The following is a 21,441-nucleotide window of genomic DNA, read 5'->3' as shown; positions in this document are numbered from 1 at the left end:
GGGACTGGACTTAGGTGTCAGTCTTTATTCATTTCTTTATCTATTTATTTCTTTATTTTGGTTTAGACAGGGTTTCTCAATGAAGCCCTGGCTGTCCTCGGAGATTCACTTGGTTTTTTGTTTGTTTGTTTGTTTGTTGTTTTGTTTGTTTTTTTGTTTTTTGACACAGTTTCTCTGTGTAGTCTTGGCTATCCTGGAACTCACTCTGTAGACCTTGAACTGGCCTTGAACCCACAGTTTCACCCACCTCTGCCTCCCAAGTGCCTCCCAAGATGTGTACCACCACTGCCTGGCATTTTTTCCTAGATTGCATACTTTGTTTATATTTTCATTCTATAATTATTCTATATTAGCACTTAATATTTTATTTTCACTTTAATTTTTTAATATTTAATATGTTTAAAACTTGTAATTTTTAATCATGTGAGTAGTATGTAAATCTACGCTCTGTAAATAGATACTTAAGATAATGGACATGTATGGGCTGAAAAGGGGGAGGTTTCTCTTCACTCACTACTCGACTTCAGTTCTCTTTCCAGGTACTAAACATGTTAGGATAAAATGCAGCTTATAAATGCAGCATAACTACCTTCCTTATATATTACTGGTCCTTGTGATCTGTTTTATAAACATATAGAGGTTACCTCATACTTATTCATCTACTTTTTACAGAATATATTAAATACACTTACATAATTGCTCCTCTATGGATCATTTCCAAGTATTCTTTTCAGAGAACTCCTTTCTTTGATTATTTATTATAGAGATATTGAAGTTCATAAAATAATAGAAGGAATTAAAGGATTGAGTTCCAGGGGGTTGGAGAGATGGTTCATTGGTTTTTGGAGCACTTGTTGCTCTTGCAGAGGATCCAGGTTCTAGTCCCAGTTCCCACATGGTGGCTCACAACCACCCATCATTCCAATTTAGGGGATATGACAGCCTCTTCTGGCCTCTACAGGCACCGGCATGTACATAGTGCACATACATACATACATACATACATACACACATACATACATGCAGACAGGCAAAAAAACCCTGATACATATAAATAAGGACAAGGACAAGTTTAAAATTCTACAATGGCATACACAGACACACACACACACGAATACACACACACACACACACACACACCCTCACACACATATGGAAATAACAGCCAAGATTAAAATTCCCCTTCAGATGAAATGTATTCTCTTTAAGATCAGTCTATAAAAGTGTCTATGAAATCTAGGATCCTGTGCTGAACATGACGTAAATTTGTCAAATATCTCTTAAAAAGCCAGCACTGTTTCCATTTCTTCTAGGATTTGGTGCATGTAGGCAACTGGAACTTACATTTTGCTGTGGATCAAATAAGTCCATGTATTTTTATAAATTTCGGTTTTTAACTTCAAGATAAACTTCCAAATTCTCCCTTCCTATGTTGTTTCTAACAATTTTCCTTGTTCAATGTGGTCTTTTTTTTTATTTCATGGCACAAATTATCTTATGTGAATGGAGACGTCATACTATGAAATTAAATTCTTAACTGCCAAGTAACCGTGTCTATAATCTCAGAACTTATAAGGTGACAGTAAAAGGTCAAGAGTTCAAAGCCATCCTTAGGTAGATAGAGGTTTGAGGTCAGCATGGACTGCATGTGACCCTATCAAAAACAGAAACCAACAAAACAAACTCTTGCCATTGTTCTCAAAGCCTAAATGTCATAGAGGTTCCCATCAGAGTAAATGTTCCCAGAAGGAGAGAATGCCAATGGGAGGAAATGGGTCTGAAATCTCTAACCCACAAGGACCGAGAACGAAGTACCGGAGTTACTCATGCAGAAGTCCCCCGTGACCAGAGAAAAGCTGCCTCATACAGTCTACAGGGGATAATCCCAGTTTTAATGGGTCTAAGGTAATAGGGGCAGTGAGCTGAGAGCAGATTTCCCTTATAAGAGGCTGGTGGAAAACAGAAAGAGAGCACTGGAAATGGCCAGAGAAAATGAGTCCGCATTGGCTTTAAGTTTCCAACATCAGAAGTCTGTCTGTTGATGGGAGTTAGACAGACAGAGGAGTGTTTGATGTGATGGACACTCAGAAGGGGAAATGTGAGACAGATGATATGAAGGAACTACTAGATGTAGGTCATCACACTTTCCAAGAACATTCTCCAGGAGTGAGAGCACACGCTGCCATCTTCCCACATTTCCAAAGGTCATTCTCTTACCTGAAAGTTTTCTTTGATCCTTTTGAGATTAAAGCTTTTGGGAATCACAACCACTCCTCGCTGGATGTTGAAACGTAACCCAATTTGAGCTGCTGTCTTATTGTGCTTTTTCCCCAGTGAGTTTAAAAGCTCGTCATTTAACAAGGATGGAGATGATACATTCACCCTTGGGGGGAAAAAAACAGATGAGAGGGTAGAGTACATCAGTCACCCTACTATTGTCCCCAGTGACTTGGTCACTGCCAGGACACTCAAGTCACCCATAGTGAATTTCTCTCAGTGTAAAGAATTATGGAACAAAGAGTGGCATTTAGCATGAGAAGATCAGGAAAGGCAGGTGAGCTGATGCAGAGGACAAATAATATACACATATATGTCTATACATACATGCGCGTGTGTGTGCACATGCATGCGTGCACGCTCGCGTGCGCGCGCGTGCGCGCGCACACACACACACACACACACACACAAACAAACACCAAGCTCTCTCTCTTCAGAGTGTGGATGTCAGAGCAAGAGTTTTACAGGAACCTTGGTCTGAAGCAAACACAGAGGGAAAGGCAAAAAAGACTGAAGTAGAAGAAAGTAGCTCAACTCTTGCTACCAGGGTAGGTAGACATTTTCCTAAAGCTCCTTGGATTCCCTCAAAGGTATTGCCACTGTGTACTGAATTCAACAGCTTACAAGTTCTCAGAACACAGTCATGGAAACTCTGTCTAACGACACTTCACCATTTACTGAGTTTCTTACAGATCAGGCAGCAACAGGAAACACCATACGTTTAAATACGATCAACGGGTAACCTTTCTGTGGGGAAGGTATGGTGAGTTTTCATGATCTTGGCTTGAAAAGGCCATTTCTTGAAGATCCCAGAGCCAGAACCCCTCTGCTACCCTCTGGTTGTGTGTCCTATCCACATAGAAGGGAAGACTTCTTGAAGCGAATACAGCATTACTTACCACATTGGGTTCCGGCAGGTTCCCAAAGGGCTATATGCGACAACAACAATGTCATGCTGCTGGCAAAATTTCAAGAGTTTTGGTTGGGTGAAATAGGGGTGGCACTCCACCTGTGTGGTTCCATTATAGAGCAGAGAACAAAATTAAGCCCTATGATCAAATGTAGTTCTTAAAAATTCTACTGGGTGCCTCTCCCCACACAGTGAAAGCCGCTCTGTTGTACCTGGTTGGTGACTGGCTTGTACTTGAGTCCTGGCTTGTTCAAGATGAGCTCCAGCTGCCTGCGGTTAAAATTAGATACCCCAAGGGATTTCACCAAGCCAGCATCCTTGCAAGCTTCCAGGGCCTGTAGGGTAATGGCAACAGTCAGCAAAGGTGCTCTCAGAAAGGGAGAAGGAATGTGCACAGTGCACACCCACCACTCTCAAAGAGATACATAAAAACACTCAAGCAAAAGACAATGCATTTTGACAAATTCTAATATATGCACATGCTAGTAAAATAATTTACCCTACACATATCTAAACACCTTCAGTGGAATGCCAATAGATGCTTTACACCCAGCTACCCAGGACAGGAAAAACAGTAACAACCCGATTTATGGCATTTGTCAATTCCTGTGGTGTCACTTTAACCACCAGGCTGTATTCAAGGTAGCAGAGTGACATCCCTGACCATGGAACTAGAAAGAGATTTGCAAGGTCAGAGCCTGAAAGCTGGCGTGAGCTAGTTTCAGCACACCCTTGGCAAGGCAATCTCTCCCGCATCAAGGTGCCATATCTTCCTATTCTAACTTGGACATCATATTTTATGGATCAACTTCAGCATTCCCAGATCTGTTCCACGGATAGAGGTGTTTGTTGTATTAATGCAGCACTATACAATTTCTGTGATTATGTAACAATTCTGTTTATTATAACTCCTTCCTCGTCTTTTTTAGTTAGTAGTTTTAAGTTTATGTTTTGATAGGGCTGGAGAGATGGCTCCTGGAAGACCTAAAGTCGCTGCCCAGAACCCATGTCACACAATTCACAGTTGCTTGTAACCCCAGCCCTCTTCTGGCCTCTCCAGTCACCCATTCACACAGCACATGCTCATGCAGAAACAAAAAAATCATTAAGAAATTATTCTTTGAAAATTTCATATATACACACGTATATGTTTAGCTTCATCATCATATCTACTCCCTTTCTTTTTTTTCTAAGTTCTTTGGGGGCATTATAGATATTGTATTTCCATATAAACTTTAGCAATGGTTTTTTTATTTCAGTGAGTTTTTCACAAGAATTGTATCGAGTCTGTACATGAGTTTGGAGAGAATTAACATCAAAATATATTGAAAATTAAGAGATGTGTTATATGTCTCCACTCATTTAGATCTTTGATTTCTTTTAGTTATACACTATAGTTTTTAATGTTGAAAGTTTATGGATGTTTTATCAAATTTCTATATAAATATTTAATATCACCTTTTCAAAGATCCAATTTCTAATTGCGTGAGGCTAGTATATGGATTGCATATAGTTGGTTTATTTCCTTTTTGTCTTGTGAATTATTTATATGGGTTCCTCTGTTCCTAAATATTTGATGTTTTCTCAGGCATCTTTTTGTTCTTGGTTTCAGATTTCATTCCAGCTTAATAAGATCACACAGTTTGCATAACTAGGATACTTAAAGACACGGAAATGCTTTGTGGATGAGAAAACAGATCATTGTGTCGGGTTCCACTGGGACTAGAAAGGTGTTCTGTTTTGTGTGTGTTTTATGTTCTTTTTTTTTTTTTTAAAAAAAAAGACTTATTTGTATCAGGCTACCAGGGTTTTTTTTTTTAAATGGGGGAGGGATGGCACCAACCAGCTCCCAAACCATGATATGGAGACTTATTATTAGTTATAAATGTTTGGCTTAGTTTAGGCTTGTTTCTGGCTAGCTCTTTTAACTTAAGTTAACCTGTTTCTCTTTATCTACACTTTGCCTTGGGGCTTTTTATATTTCTTTCCTTCTGTATATCTTACTTTCACTGCTTCTCATGTTTTCTGGCTGGAGGCTGCCTGGCTTCTTGCCCTGGCATGTCCTGCTCCTTCTCCAATGTTCTCTTCTCCTTCTTATCTTCTTCTTGAGCCTAGATTTCTTCTCCTACTTATTCATTCTTTCTCTCTCTCTCTCTCTCTCTCTCTCTCTCTCTCTCTCTCTCTCTCTCTCTCTCTCTCTCTGTCAGCTCCACCTACTCTTTCTCCGATCTAGCTATTGGCCATTCAGCTTTTTATTAGACCAATCAGGTGTCTTAGGCAGGCAAGGTGAAGGCGCAACACTTTACAAAATTAAGCAAATGCAGCATACAAATGTAACACATCCTTTACACAGTTAAAAGCAGTATTCTGCAGCAGAAACAAATGTATCTCATTTTTGTTCAGTTAAAATAATATTCCTCAACACATTCATTTTATTGATGCATCATTATACTGATGCATATATGTTTGAGCATTGCATGTGGACAGTGCCACAGAGGCCAGAAGAGAGCATCAAACCTTCTAGAATAGGAGTTATAGACAGTTGTTAAGAGCCATGTGGGTGCTGGTGTCCAAACCTGGCAAGAGGAACAAGTGCTCTTAATTACTGAGCCATCTCTCCTGTTCCTCTACTGTATTTTGTTGGGAGTGTTCTGTGAGTGTAACTTATGTCATAAGGTTGTGCATGAATCTCATAAATCCTACAGATTTTATGTATAGTTATTGTCTTAATTAGTAAGAGTCTTTGAAATCTTTAATCATAAACATGGATGGCCCTCTTCCTCTTTTATGTTGTTTAAGTGTAGGCATTATGCCTAAACTTATTTTTAGAAATTAAAATAGCTACCCAAATTTCTTTGGATTAAAGTTAACTTGATACATTTTTCTACAGTTTTTTCTATTGACACACTTCTGTCTTTTTTACTTAAAATTATGTTTTATATACATGTTTTCTATCTATATATGTATATACACACACACACACACACACACACACGCACGCATACACTATGTAATGGGGCTTGAAATTTTGCATTTGGCAAACTCTATCTTTTCATTGAGGAGCTTACACTACACATATTCTATGATTATTGATATCACTAAGATTTCCAGATGGGAATTTACTTTTTCATCTGTTTATTTCCCCCTTTTTCCTGCCTTCTTTTTAACTGATTACTTTTTATTATTCTAGTTTACTGCTGTATTTACTATATTCTGGAAGGTTTAATTTTTTTATATCTAAGTATTTTTCTTGATATTCTGAGATCTCATTATAACCATGTGGGAGATATGAAAGAAATGTGTTGCCTTTTCTATTAGAGGGTTAAGTAAGACAAGGGAAACACTATTTTTAACGACAACCGTAAAAATATCATTTAGCAAAAATCTCTTCCCAGTTCAGCATTTTCCTGAAATCAAAACATGTGTTAAAGATTACATTCTGTCTAAGGTTGCATTCTGCTTATCAATTGCTCCCTAAGATTTAAATCAGTGAATCGAATAAAAGTGTGAGGCTGGGCCTGACTGAGTCCATCAGATGAGGTACAGGGCCCTTTGGGTTGGGGATGAAGCTGGTATAACATCTTAATACCAGCACACCCCTCTGCAGAAGGAAAATTTTATGCATTGCTGAATATCTCAGATTATGTGGTAATTTTCTTGAGAACCCAGACCCATTCCCAGCACCATGCAGGCACAGGCTTCTTTCTTCCTCTTTTGTACACTATGACCTGCTACTCAGCATCTTTTTATCTTCAAATACTTCCATTCTACTTCCTCTTAGCCAGGAAGTTCAATTTTATTCTTTCTATCGCTTAACCTTTCCTTTCGTATTGAAGTATTTTCTCTCCACTCCACATCCCCCGCACTTCTTCATACTAGGGGATTTCCTCATTCTGATACTTAAATTTTATACTCTTTCTAATTATTGGCTGTTTCTAATATATATTCTCATTTTTCTTAGTGTGTTTTTAAATGTTTCCTTGTTAGTGTTTTTGCTTGTTTGCTTCCATGATATTCATGTAGCTGATTTTTCTTTTTAATGTCTTTTGACACAAAGCTTCTTGGTTCTCTGTTCCATTTATCTTGGGATATATCACTGACGTAAGTTTTCTTCTGATGCAAACATCTTGCTACTTTTGAGTCATGAACTCATTTTCTTTTCTCTGGCAGCCTGTTAGAAAGGAGTGCCAGACGCCCAAGCTCATCACAACAATAAAGTCAGTATTTGGCTGTTTGGATATAGGCTCCAGGTATCAAAAACCTTTTAGAGAGCTATGTGGTTTAGACCCTTAGCTGTGACCCCTAGGAGGAAGTAGACAAGATCCTTACTCACTGATGGAGGAGAGTTATCTGTCTATGTTTCTTTCATTGGTTAATTAATAAAGAAAACTGCCTTGGCCCTTTAAGAGACAGAAAATTAGGTAGGTGGAGTAGACAGAACAGAATTGTGGGAACAAGGAAGTAGAGTTGGGGAGACGCTTCAGGCAGTTGCCATAGTGAGTCTCCATGCTTCTCCTCTCCGAGATGGATGCGGGTTAAGATCTCTCCTGGTAAGCCACACCTCGTGGTGCTACACAGATTACTAAATATGGGTTAAAGGAAGATGTGAGAATTAGCCAATAAGAGGCTGAAACTATGGGCCAGGCAGTGTTTTAAAAGAATAAAGTTTCTGTGTAATTATTTTGGGTGTAAAGCTAGCTGGCGGCCGGGTGGCGGGACGCAGCCCCGCCGCTCCTATCTACAGATTAGCCAATAAGAGGCTGAAACTATGGGCCAGGCAGTGTTTTAAAAGAATACAGTTTCTGTGTAATTATTTCGGGTGTAAAGCTAGCTGGTGGCCGGGCGGCAGGAAAGCAGCCCACCCTCACTCTCTTGGCAGGGTAGGCGGGGGAGGTTCTGGTGGAGGAAATGCTTGCTTCAGTGCAAGGCTTCTGCACTAACCCATCCCCAGACCAGCACAGTGCATCCCTTCCCTAAATGCATTCATAATAATTTTCTTATGTTCCTCTATTTTTTCACTCCTGGATTTCCAGGGAAAGAGCCAGTAGCTACTCCAGAAATGGAAATGGGTTATTTTGAGTTCATTTATTTTAGATATCACATTAATTTTTAAAACTCGGTTTTAAACTAGTGCGCTATACCATTTAGCTTTAAAGTGCTATTTTAGTAGAACACAATCTCTGTATTTCTCTTCCCATTTCTGGAAATTACTGTCTTCAAGAAGAAAAATTCAGAACTTTTCTCCACTAACAGTGTGCTGGCATGGCTCAGTGGATGAAGGCACTTGCTGCCAGGCCTGAGTACAATCTCTCCAGGACACACATGGTCCCAGAAAATATGCCTTAACCTCCTCGGCATATGTGTGCAAGCACACACACACCACACACACCACACACACCCCACGCCACATACACCACATATACCACACACATCACACACACAACACATACCACACACACACAGAGCACCTACACGTGGAGGTTTACATCTATCTGCATGTGTGGCTAGAAAGTCTGTCACTTATTATTGAATGTAAAGGCTTTAGCTATCAGGGCTTGTGCAGCACTGATAGAAATCAGAAGTAAAAATGTAGGCCTTCTACAATAGGTCGCCACCTTTTACAGTAGGTGCCCAATGAACTCACCTCCCAAGTGGCACACAGATCTGTTTTGTGGTATAACCATTGACCGTTTTCATCTTTAGGATAAAACTCCTTTCCAGGCTGTAAAATACAAAATATTTATTTTTATCTAAGAATTAAAAATAGGTAATTTAAGAGGTTGTCAGCATGCCAATATACTGTGGCCCTTCCTAATTTATATACTTTCCTAAGAAATGTTATATGTCTATATAATATTGTGATATTATATAGAACATATATATATTTGCATGAAATTTACATATTATACATAGTATACATTATGATATCTTATTAATAACATTATATATAACTATTTGGTCACAGAATATGATATTTTATAATTGTGGGGGGGGTCCCTGTGAGTGTCATAGCAGGCAGGGAAATGATAACTCAGTTCAACCTGACGTAGCCAGTGCTAAGACAAATTTCTTGGAGTCTGACACCAGCCATATTTAATCACAGAACAATTTTAGAAAAAAATTTCCTGGTGACAACTCAGTCCAAAGTTGCAATAAACTTAAGAAGTGTTTTTTTATGAAGAATGTCTGGCTTCTTCTATAAAGATGAGTTTCGTTGATTCAGAAGCAAGGCACAATATTTAGGGGGAAGGGTCTGGGATAAATGAAACATAAATTCTGGGGATACGGGTGAAGCCCAGCTCTATGGATAGCAAAGGATCACCAGGTTGTAGATGACATCCTTCCCCAGCATGCCAGGAGGAAGACAGGTAAACATCTCTTTCCATGAAGAGATGAGTCTGCATGCTGAGCCTTTCCTAGATTCTCCAGTGCTTATTGGTGTGTGCAAGGACCTCTTGCCCTTGACATATAATTAGTATAATGTAGCTAATACAGTCTCTCTTTTGTGGTGCTCTCCAGGTAGTCTCATTTGTCCAGTGCAGTTGGCACATTACTTCCAAAGATAGAATAATTTCCCAGTCTTTGACAGTAGCCATGTGTGCTATTGAGGAAAGAATGGTTGTTGAGCCTGAGGATGTTCAGTGTCAGTGTTCTGGCAATCTATTCTATCTGAAGTTTAAGGCAACAAGGTTCTTAATCTCTAAAAAAAAAAAAAACCCAATCAGAATGCAGAGGGGGGAGAAATGTAACTAGAAGTTTCTCTCTTATCCACCAGTTCCCAAATAACCCCTCTGAGGCTTAATATTAATTACAAAATGTTTGGCCTATTAGCTCAGGTTTATTATTAACTAGCCTTTACATCTTAAATTAATTCATTTCTATTATTCTGAATTTTACCAAAAGACTCATGGCTTATTACCTTACATCTTGCTTCCCCGGCAGCTGCTGGTGTCTCCCTAACTCTGCCTCCTTTCTCCCTGTCTTTCTGTTTGGATTTCCTGCTTGGCTCCATTCTGCCTGTCTATTGGCCAAATCAGTTTCTTTATTAACCAATGGTAATAAGGTACATTCACAGCATAGAGAAGGGCATCATCTCCCCCTTTTTTGTCTAATTAAAAGGGAAAGTTTTAACTTTAACATAGTAAAATCACATATAACAAAACAGTTATCAAGCAAGAATTACAGTAACAATATTTAGTCTATTTGTACTTGACAAAATTAAAGTATTCTATCATCTATTTATATTTGTATTTTTAACTATACATTCCATTTTAAATGATCTGCAAAAACATAATACCTTAAACAAGAGTAGAAATATGTATAACAAAATTGACCTTAAATTTGTATCAGTAAACCAAAATCCATACCAATATAAAGTATTTTGAGGTTAACAATTGTTTTTTGAATTAAAATAGATTTAATAATCTATATTTTTTATCATTTTTATATTGTATCCCCCTTTTCTCTTTAGAAAGAGATTGACTATGATCATTTATAACTGACCCCTTTAAATGAAAACAAATATTTATAAACAACATTTTGGGAATTTGGGTGTAGTTTTCTATACTACTTCCTGCTGATTGGAGGTATTGGTAATCTTATGGAGATCCTGAGAAAATTTAGAATTATGGTTAAATCTTGACTGTAGTAGTCAGTAAGGCTACATAGTTTCAGCCTGTTGACTTGATGTTCTGGATGTTGGATCACCTCGGTCATCACTCACATGGAGGCCTCTCAGGGGGTCTTGCTAGATCAAATCATAATAGCCTGGAAGGAATCCACAGCTTCTCACCTTCTGTGTAAGCAAGAGCAAAACCTCTTTTCCAAAGAAACATATCCTTAGACTCAAATTTTGAAATCAAGCTACCTTTATGTTGGTTTATCTTAGCAGCCCCAACAATCAAATGCCTCTCTGCAGTTAGCTCATTAACAATAAAAATTCAAAAAAGACACAATAGTATACATAATCCAGACTCTATGTATTTTCCATTTTATTTAGCTTATTGTAATTTTTATTGCTTTATTTTTTAAAGACCTCACCTTATTATCTTTAAATCACTTTTTAAATCTATGACTGTCACTATCCCTTCTCTTTACTCTCTCTCTCTCTCTCTCAAGCCTACACACATTTTTTAAAACACACAATGACCTGTTTAGAGTTTTATTTTTGTCTAAATCTATCTTTATTGTGTATTTGTATTTATTTTTTGACCAGGAAAGATTTTAAATGTTAAGTGGGCATGGCTAGGACTAATGCTGTGGCTTTGGCTGTTGACTCCACCCCATTTAGCTTCCCAGCATGGCGGAGGTATGTTCACCACCAGCTCTGGGAGTCACGCTCACCACTCCAACTCTAGGGATGCAACAGGTCCATGCCACCACGAAGCAGCTTGTAACATGCTACCCACAAACCCCACTCAAGTGCGCCATAGCAGGACCTCTTAAAAAAAGTTGTCTGTGTTGCCAGAATGATCCAGGAAGCTATCTCTTAAAGGAGTCACACATCCTCTGCCACCAGTAAACAGAGCCTATCTGAAAAAAATATGGCTACCAAGAAGCTGTGCTTGATTACAGTTTTTGTGGGTTTTGAAGATCTCTCTCTCTCTCTCTCTCTTCAAAAGCTCCTTTGGTCTTATGTGGATCCATCCCAGATGGTGGGTACCATTAACTATTATTTAGCTATGATAAAAGATAAATTATATATGAAACTTTAGACTCAGAGATAAAATAGATAATAGAATATTTTCTTTAATTTTGTCAAGTACAAATAGACTAAATATTGTTACTTTAATTCTTGCTTGATAACTGTTTTGTTACATGAAATTTTACTATGTTAAAGTTAAAAGCTTCCTTTTTAATTAGAAAGGAAAGGGGTGATGATGTGGGATGCCCTTTAGAATGCTGTGAATATGTCTTATTACCATTGGTTAATAAAGAAACTGATTTGGCAAATAGCCAGGAAGAATGGAGTCAATGGGAAATGCAAGCAGAGAGACAGGGGAAAAGGAGGTGGAGTCAGGGAGATGCTAGAAGCTGCTGGGGAAGCAAGATGTGAGGTAACAAGCCATGAACCTAAAATATAGAATAATAGAAATGGGTTAATTTAAGATGTAAGAACTTGGTATTGCTTTTCTTGGTTAATGAATAAAGAAACTGCCTTGGCCTGTTGATAGGGCAGAACTTAGGTAGGCAGGGAAGACAGAACTGAATGCTGGGAGGAAGAAGGGCGAAGTCAGAGGAATATGCAATGGAGCCACCGCCAGAGATAAACGTGCTGAAACTTTGCTGGTAGGCCATAACCTCATTGTGATATACAGATGAATAGAAATGGGTTAAATTAAGATATAAGAGTTAGCCAATAAGAAGTTAGAGCAAATGGGCCAAGCAGTGTTTTAATGAATATGGTTTCTGTGTGATTGTTTCAGTTCTGGGCAGCCAGGACAAACAAGCAGCCTTCCTGTTACAAGAGCTACTTAATAATAAGCCTGAGCTAATAGGCCAAACAGTCTGTAATTAATATTAAGCCTCAGAGTGGTTATTTGGGTACTGGCTGGCAGGAGGGAAACCTCCAGTTACAGAGAAATTCTTCATCTAAGAAAAGTATAGTTCTCTGTAGAAGATCTGCCAAGACCAGACCAGTGAAAACTCTGACATGGATGGAGGAAGATTTCCCAAGTCCCTACTAGTAGATGAAGAGCTATCAGAAGGCAGTGACTACTGAGGGAGGAGAACCAGCTTTTTGTTTGTTTGTTTGTTTGTTTAGTGATGAGCTCACAATCCTAAGTGGTCATCCCAAAACTCATGCAAGTAAAGGCAATAATAATTGGACTTAGTAGGTTTTACATACACACACACAAACACACACACACACAGAGAGAGAGAGAGAAATGTATATATACGTGAATGAATATATATATATATTGCCTGCACACACAAAGGAATATATATACATACATACACACACACACGTGTGTGTGTGTGTATACATTGTCTGCATACACACACATATGAATAATGAGATCATGAATTTGAGAATGGGTAGATTGGGGATACGGGTGGAGTTAGAGGTAGAAATAATGCAAATATAGTGTACTCATAAATGAAATTCTCTAAACAAAAGAAATTAATACACTAAAAAAGAAAGAAAGATGGAAAAGCTGGATAGAACAATTGCTAGGTCCTAGGCACAGATAAGACTCCAGCCCCCACCAGCCTGCCAGTGGCTCTGTTCTTTTTTTAATCTTATGACTTGTTGTTGTTTTGAGATAGGGTTTCTCTGTGTAGTCCTGTCTGTTTTGAAACTCCTTCTGTACATCAGGTTGGCCTTGAACCCAAAGATCTGCCTGTTTCTGCCTCCTGAGTGCTAGGATTAAAGATGTGCATCACCACCAACTTGCTTAATTACATTTTTAATTAAATTTTTTTGTGTATATATGTACCCAATCCATGGCATTTCTGTGAAGGTCAGAGGACAGACTTGGAATTGACTCTTCCCTTCTACCCTGTGGATCCAATGGATCAGCCCTGGCAGCAGGTACATGCACCCTCTGAGTGATCTCACCTTTGGCTTCTCAGTCTCCATTTTCCATAGGCAACAAACTTCTGTTCACTTTAATCACTCAATCTCAGATATTGTCATAACCACACAAAACATTTGGAGAAGGCAATGAAGCCACAGAACAATATCCATTTTATTCTTCAATTTTTTCCTAAATTCTTCCTTCTAGCATCTCGCCTTTATAAGATGTTCTTTGGGGGAAAAAAAACACTTTACCCATTGTTGTGGCTTGAGACTTGGGAGAATTACTGGGACAGCAGTGGCTTTGTTGGCCTTTTTAACAACCTTCTGTGGAGTGCTCTCAAAAAGATAAATGCATTCATTTGCGGTTAGGCTTTTAGGATGAACATCCAAATGAGCTTTTGCTAAAGCTGAGTCTTTCTGCTTTTGGATACAATGGAAGATGGCAGAAGGTCATAGACGAGCCTTGTGGCATTAGCAAAGTCAGTGCTGCCCAAAACAGGGAGGTTAAGAAACAGTGGAAAGTTAAATTGGTATAGAGCGTCACTAAACGGCAGTGGCTGACTCAGCGAGTCTCTCCTTCCCATTCGGAGTTCTCAAGAATAATTGCAGAATGTAGAGAGACTGCAGCAACCTGAGATCAGGAGGAACATTTTGGAATAACCTGGACCATGATCTAGTGTAGTTCTTCTTAAAACAGAGTGTCCTATGAGGTTTTAGCTCAGCTTGGCTTATTGTCCCTGGGGAATAAAACAGCGTCTTGAAGTTTCCCAGGTGCAGATGTGCCTATAGCAGGCTTATACAAACTGAGCATGCCATGAATGCTCTGTTGCCGCTGTCCCCTCAGGCCTATCCATGAGCGATACAATTGCTTCCTTTTGTAAGAATATTCTTTCCCTCCCGACTTGCTCAAGTAATGGAAACTGCAGCTCTGGGTGCCCTGGGTGTCACATTACTATAGCAGGCCAGTGTCTCGTGTGTCTTGAACTTGCTTTGCAGCTGAGTCTGAGGAATATCCTAGTTCTCAGAATGTAAGGCCTTTGGTCACCGATGCCTGGCTCAGCAATGGTGTATACCATCCAGGGAGAGGCCAACAGACCAGGGAATGTGTTATTGTTGAGCCAGAGGCCAAGATGGAGGCCGCTAACTTGGGGATAATCTGATGAGAAGAACAAGGAAGTTGCTGCACTCCCGGGCGGAAAAGCCCTCGCGCCTAGATACAGGCACACTGACCCTGTGAGAGTTCTCGTTTTCATTCCTCATGGAGCTGACCGAATGTGAATTTACTGAGAGCCTATCAAACTTAAGCTATACGGTCTTGTCAAATCCTCATCTGACCAAAAGCCTGTAATTACCAATGCTGTTGCAAAGTCACCAAGCCCATACCTCCATTCAAAAGGGAAACTTTCTCAAAGTCTCTCTCTGGCCTTGGCCTCAGAGGAGCGTCTCAGTGAAGCAGAACCCAGGCAGCATGACTGATTGTTTAAACCATTTTAGACTCTGCGACACAATGTTTGTTCTTTGGGGCTGTGCCATCTTATTTACTTAGTGGATAAGTAACCAATTTTCTGTGTTTTAAAAAGATTTATTTTTGCTGGGCATGGTGGTGGCACGCGCCTTTAATCCCGGCACTTGGGGGCAGAGGCAGTAGAATCTCTGAATTTGAGGCCAGTCTGATCTACAGAGCAAGTTCCAGGACAGTCAGGCCTACACAGAGAAACCCTGTCTCAAAGAAATGAAGAAATTAAAAAAGGAAAAAGCAAAAGGTTTACTTTATTTTATTTGTGTGTATATATGTATGAGCCCAAGGAGGCCAGAAGAGGGTGCCAGGTGCCCTGGCCATGCAGCCACAGGTGGTTGTAAGCCTCTGGACACAGGTGCTAGGGACCAAACTCAGGCCCTTTGCAAGAACAAGCACTCTTAATGCCTGACCTATATAGCTCTAATCCCCAGTTCTGTTTCTTAATCTGTTTTCTCAATTAAAATTTAAATCATTTGTTACTCAGCAACTGTGTATATCATGTGAGAGCCAAAGATACATTTTAAGTTTTAATCACTATGCCTAATACGCCATGAAACAGAAATGTCTCTGATCTGCAAGCCCCTTGTCCAAGGATAGATAGTTCCTGAAATGCTGGGGGCTGTTGTTTATGGAAGATAACAAGCCACGGTTTGTTTGACCCATCTGCACCAATGTGTTTGATCACATATGAACCAGAGGCTCACAGGCTGGAGGTACGGCAGGCAGGATGTATGCTTGCCTCTGATTGGACCTGATGGGAAATGCAAATCGTGGTTCTGGGACATTTCCCAGGAACCTGGGTATGAACCTGGCCAGATCCCATCCACCTGGCCAGTATTTAAATACAGCTTGCTTCAAATTTGGCTTTAAACTATGATAGAGAGATTAACAGTTGGTGTGTTAAGTAAACAGTGTGCTTATGGGTGAAGAAAGGTCCAGAAAGGATATACTTGAACTAGAGGAATAAAGGACATCTTGATATCCTTGTGTTTGGCTTCACAAATCTGACCCCTCTTTTGGTTTCACTTGTTGGAGGGGCCAGGAGGTAAGAATTTTTTTGTTGCATATAATATTTTGCTTGTGATATGTGAATACATTTTTATGGTCATGGGATTATAGAATGGATTTTTCTAGATACTGGTTAAAGTGTAGAGCACAATGTTAGTTTGATGAAAAACTACTTCATTTGTGACCTGGGCCCTCTGCATCTGGGTGACAGTTGTGTGGTTTGGTCCTTTTGGGGACCCCTGGTGGCAGGGCTGGGGTCTGTCCCTGGTGAATGAGCTGGCTACAGTGGGATGCCTTGTTCAGACTTGATGCAGAGAGGAAGAGTTTGGTGCTGCCTCAACTTGTTGTGCCATGCTTTGTTGATTCTCTTGGGAGGTCTTACCCCATCTAAATAGAGCCAGAGGAGGAGTGGAGAGGATGAGAGGGAAATGGGGGAACAGAGCAGGGGGAGGGGAATCTGTGGTTGGTGTGTAAAATAGTTTTTTTAAAAAATCAATAAAAATATTATGTCAAATAAAAAAACATGTATAATAGAAACTGCACTGAGTTAAGTGGCATGGGCCACATGTTGACCATTGCTGCTTGACAGGGTTCAAGTATTTTGACATTGCAGTAAAATTAATACTGTAATTTTAGTGATTCTCACTATGTCTTATGGGAGTTCCTTTCTGCCTTTCCTTTGGGAGATTTTGTGTGGGCTTTGAAGGATGAAAATGTATAAAATTTCAGCCTTTTTAAACAAAATAATTATTTGGGGAAAAAAAAAACTCCTCCTACCACCATAGAACCATATAGCACAATGACTCTACAGACAGGAATTCCATGGTGCCTCCTGATTACACCAGGAATAGGAAAGTTAGAGATTTACCGACTGGATACACCTGACCCCAAGGATGAAAGGTCCACAGTCCAGATCCAGAGTCTGAGGCCGAAGGCAAGAGGTCAGTTAGTAAGTGTAGAAAAATCAGAATGGCGCCATGAAATGGGGAAAAAGTGAGCCATCAGGACCTTCCCTTTTGGGAGCGTCTGAGGGGAGCAGGCACATATAGTAAGACTAAGTCACAAAGGGACACATTAGGGAACAGCTCAGTGTTTATGTGGTATGTCCCTTGAGGAATGAAAATTGCTCTTAAATTGTAGTTGAGTGCCTGGTCCCCAGAAGTCCTTTCCTAAAGTCAGGCATTTGGATGAGGGCCTCCGTTCCCTCTCGGGAGCTTGAGGACAGCTCCTGCTTGCTAAAGGGAGTCGCTTTCCTCATCTCCGACAGGAGGAACCTGTGGCTCTTCCACTGATGTAAGCGGGCGCTTGGTGGATTTACTGAACGTTTGAGAACAATGGCATTTAGATACTTGCTAAACTTATCAGGTCTGTCTCAGCAAGAATGCTGTAATGACTGTAATGAAGTCAGTGGCTGTAATGATTTCTCCCTGAATCATTGAGCCCGTTTTCAGTCTTGCCTGTGGCTAAACTATTGAGAGTAAAAGGTAAAGCCTTATTTCAACAAATGCAGTCATCCTGAGTCACGCTCAGACAGTGTCAGCTGTGTGACACACACACACACACACACACACACACACACACACACACACACCACCTCCGCTTCCCCTGGCTAGCTGCACACCTCCTCTTTAGGACCCGAACCCAGCTGGAGAGGTCTCTGGCAGTGAAGAAACTTGGGCCCAAACTGTTAGCATTATTTGTTAGGGTTGTGTCAGGAAAGACCAGCATCCTCCCATCTACGGTCGCAAACACGGTAGTATTTTGTGCTCCTAAAGAAAGAGCAATAAGGAATAGTGCTCGAAGCGGTAGGTGGGTACCCGAGCTTACCTTAAAGGCCATGGGCACCTCAATGATGTAAAGGTCCACGTAGTCTAGCTTGAGGCCCTTTAGCGTCCTTTCCAGGGCGGGGCGGACCATTTCTGGGGCGTGATCTGTCGCCCACAGCTGGAAAGGAAGTTAAGGAGCACAGTGAGAAACTATCTACATACTTCCACCTTCTCATAGTGAATCCCTCATACGCATGTCATCTGCTCCTCTCGCGTCACAAAACCACGTTTGCACCTGAGCACAGGAAGAGTTGATGAGACTTTTTGACACCACTATGACACGCCTCTGGCCTTCAGTCCCATGCAGTCTCACACCCCAGGGCAATCCTGCCAATTCTTGCTAAGGCTTCTCTCCATGATCAAAACGTTAGATGCTGCACATAGAAGGTCAGGTTTTCGTGCCAAAGCGGAAAACACAGAGTGGTGGTCACATACATTAGTACATTTTCTTACAGCATAAATTTTGCTTCAAGGCTTTTTGGTGGAAGGGTGGGGGAGAGAATTGACTTTTAAAACCCTATCTATGACAGGAAATAAAATTGGAAAGTTTCAAGACAGTTTCATTCCTGTCCTGAAAGCACAGAAAAACAAACATAATGGCACACACCTGTAATGTCAGCTACTTGGGAGGCTGTGGAAAAAGGGTACAGAGTGAGTTCTAGACCAGACTAGACAACTGGGCAAGACTTTGTCTCAAACTAAAGGTTAAAGAAGAGTTAGTTGGTCAGGGGAATGGGCTGGTGAGGTAGTTCAGTTAGTATAGGGCTTGACATACAAGTATGAGGACCCGAATTCAAGCCAGTCTTGGTAACACATGCACAAAGAACTATGCATAATCACGACACTAGAGAGGCAGAGATAAGTAGATCCCTGTGGCTTGCTGGAAGCCAGCCTCACCTCATCAGTGGTCCCCAGGTCTCAGTAAGACCCTATCTCAAAAAAACAAGATGGGTGACTGTTGAGGGATGACAGCTGAAGTTGGCTTCTGGCATGCGCATACACACACTACACACACCTGCACATACACCCACATATACATATACCACTTAAACGGTGGGGAATGTAGCTTGGTGAGTCAGTGCCCACCTCGCATGCACAAGGCCCTGGGTTCAAACCCTAGTGATGGTGGGGAGGGAGCAGAGGATAGAAAAAAGTAAAGGGGAGAGAGAATAGTAGAAAAATGCTTCTGTTACTACTGCGGGGTCCACCGGCATCATCACTGCCATCCCGTCCAAGTGAAATCTTGTTTTCCATTTTAATTCACTTTTTCCTTTCTTTCTGTGATGTTGGGGATTGAACCCAGGGCCTCATGCGTGCTAGGTAAACACTCTACCACGGAGCTACAGCCTTAATTCCTTTTTAACTATGGAGACGAAGGCTTGTTAAGTTGTAGTGGCATTTTACTTGCATTTTAATAAACAAAGCTTGCCTGAGCATCAAAAAAGTAAAACAGCCACACTGGCCAGCCTTATAGACCAGTCAGGAATAACACACACCTTTAATCCCAGCGGCCACACTAGCTTGTCATAGAAACCAGGCAGAAATGGTGCACACCTTTAATCCTAGAACTAGAGAGGATGATAAAATGGGAGGAGACAGCTCTTAGTCTCATTCTGAGATTCTTAGAGGCAGGATCACCATTTCAGACTGAGGTAGAGGTAAGAGCCAGTGGCTGACTGCTTTGCTTTTCTGACCTTCAGGTTTAATCCCAATTTTCCTCTCTGAGTTTTATTAATCATGCTTCATTAAGTTATTTAGGCTGTCTTTGAACTCTACTTGTAGTCCAGGCAAGCATTGAGCTATGATCCTCCTGCCTCAGCCTCCTGAGTAGATGGAATCACAGGCCCTCTTTAACATTCTTTTGCTCAACAAAGATGGAAAATAATAGTTTTTTTTTCTTGGCTAGGTACCATTTAAGTGCTTTGTAAATGCTAATTCATAAGTTTATGAAATGCTTGGCTTTATTATTCCCATTTTAAAGAGGGAAACCAAGGTCTGGAAATGCTAAAACTTCACAGCTGGGCCAAGCAGCTAGTTGCTCAATATATTCTCTTGTATTATGTTGCAGCAGCAAATGTTTTCTGACCTGGGCAATTGTCTTAGTCACCATTCTATTGCTGGAAAGAACACCATGACCAAGACAACTCTTACAAAAGAAAGCATTTCATTGGAGGCTTGCTTGCAGTTTCAAATCGTCATCATGGCAAGCAAACAGACAAGACACCAGAGCAGTAGCTGAGAGCTTTACATGATCTACAGACAGTAAGCAGTCACAGTACTGGGCTTAGCTTGGGCTTTTGAAACCTCAAAGCTCACCCCTAGTGACACATCTCCTTCAACATGTATGCCCCTTCTCCAAGGCTACACCTCCTAATCCTTCCAAACAGTCTACCAACTGGGGACTAAACATGCAAACGTATGAGCCTATGTGGGTCATTCTTATCCAAACTGCAACAAAAACCAAGCAGCAAAGTCTGTGCATTCACCTTCCACCCACGCTGCCCTCGGGTGTTGGCTGAGCCGCAGTGGAAACAGATCTTAATGGACCAAGGCTGTGGTTATATCTTGTTTGTACAAATAAAGTTTGCCTGAAGATCAGAGGGTGGAGTTAACCACTAGCTAACCATAGAGGTCTGGAGGTCTGTGCAGACAGACAGGAAGTGAGTGATATGGCTGGGTGGAGACAGGAAGTGATAAAGCGGGAGGAAACAGGAACTCAGTCTCTTTTTCAGATGGGAAGTTGAGAGGTAAGGTGGTTGTGCTTTGGTTCCTTCCACTCTCTGATCTCTCATCATTTTCCCCAACATCTGACTCTGGGCTTTTATTATTAAGACCTATTAAAACTCGTGCTACACAAAGTGACCAGCCTTTCCATGAACTCAGTTACACATGGCCTTTCTGTTCACTTACGGTTATATTTCAGTATGTGTGCTTTATTAGGCTTAATTGATGTGCGTGCCTACACAAGTATGTTTTTCAGCAAATTAAAGGATTTCAAATGATAATTTGCCCATTTTCTCCTCCCCTTTTCCCCACTTCTTTTCCTTCTTTTCTTCTTTCTTTTATCGTGTTCCAATATTTGAGATCATGTCTAGGTTCTGTGCATGCTAGAGGAGGGCTATTCTACTGAGCTGCCTCCCCCAGCCCTATGCCACGTTCACCAGATCTACATAACAAGAAATGACTCACCTTTCCGCAGTAGAAAATCTCTTCCCTCTTCACCTTCCCTTCTGCTATCTTTTCTCTGATGGCCTCACCAACTTCATGTTCATTGTGGTAGAGGTAGGCCCCGTCAAGGTGCCGGTACCCTTCATCAATGGCCATTTTCACCGCCTTATAGGTCTCCCTAGGGACCTTATGTGGTAAAGAGAAGTGGAGG

The 21,441-nt window shown here is 40.7% G+C and overlaps 1 protein-coding gene across 1 annotated transcript in view; it reads right to left on the bottom strand.

The window, feature by feature from the left end:
- Positions 1-21,441, bottom strand: part of Akr1d1 (aldo-keto reductase family 1 member D1) — a 28,128-nt gene that overhangs the window by 3,293 nt on the left and 3,394 nt on the right. Inside the window, exons 2-7 of the mRNA XM_038317851.2 lie at positions 21,252-21,416; positions 18,064-18,180; positions 8,832-8,909; positions 3,400-3,522; positions 3,177-3,286; positions 2,218-2,383 (exon numbers count right to left, since the gene is read on the bottom strand). Of these exons, the coding sequence (XP_038173779.1) occupies positions 2,218-2,383; positions 3,177-3,286; positions 3,400-3,522; positions 8,832-8,909; positions 18,064-18,180; positions 21,252-21,416 (759 nt within the window). The remainder of the gene's footprint in view (positions 1-2,217; positions 2,384-3,176; positions 3,287-3,399; positions 3,523-8,831; positions 8,910-18,063; positions 18,181-21,251; positions 21,417-21,441) is intronic.

This window comes from Arvicola amphibius, chromosome 2 (genome assembly GCF_903992535.2).
Source record: "Arvicola amphibius chromosome 2, mArvAmp1.2, whole genome shotgun sequence".
In the NCBI taxonomy this organism is placed as follows: Eukaryota; Metazoa; Chordata; class Mammalia; order Rodentia; family Cricetidae; genus Arvicola; species Arvicola amphibius.
The sequence above is the reverse complement of the archived record's forward strand: the minus strand, read 5'-3'. Positions and strand labels throughout refer to the sequence as shown.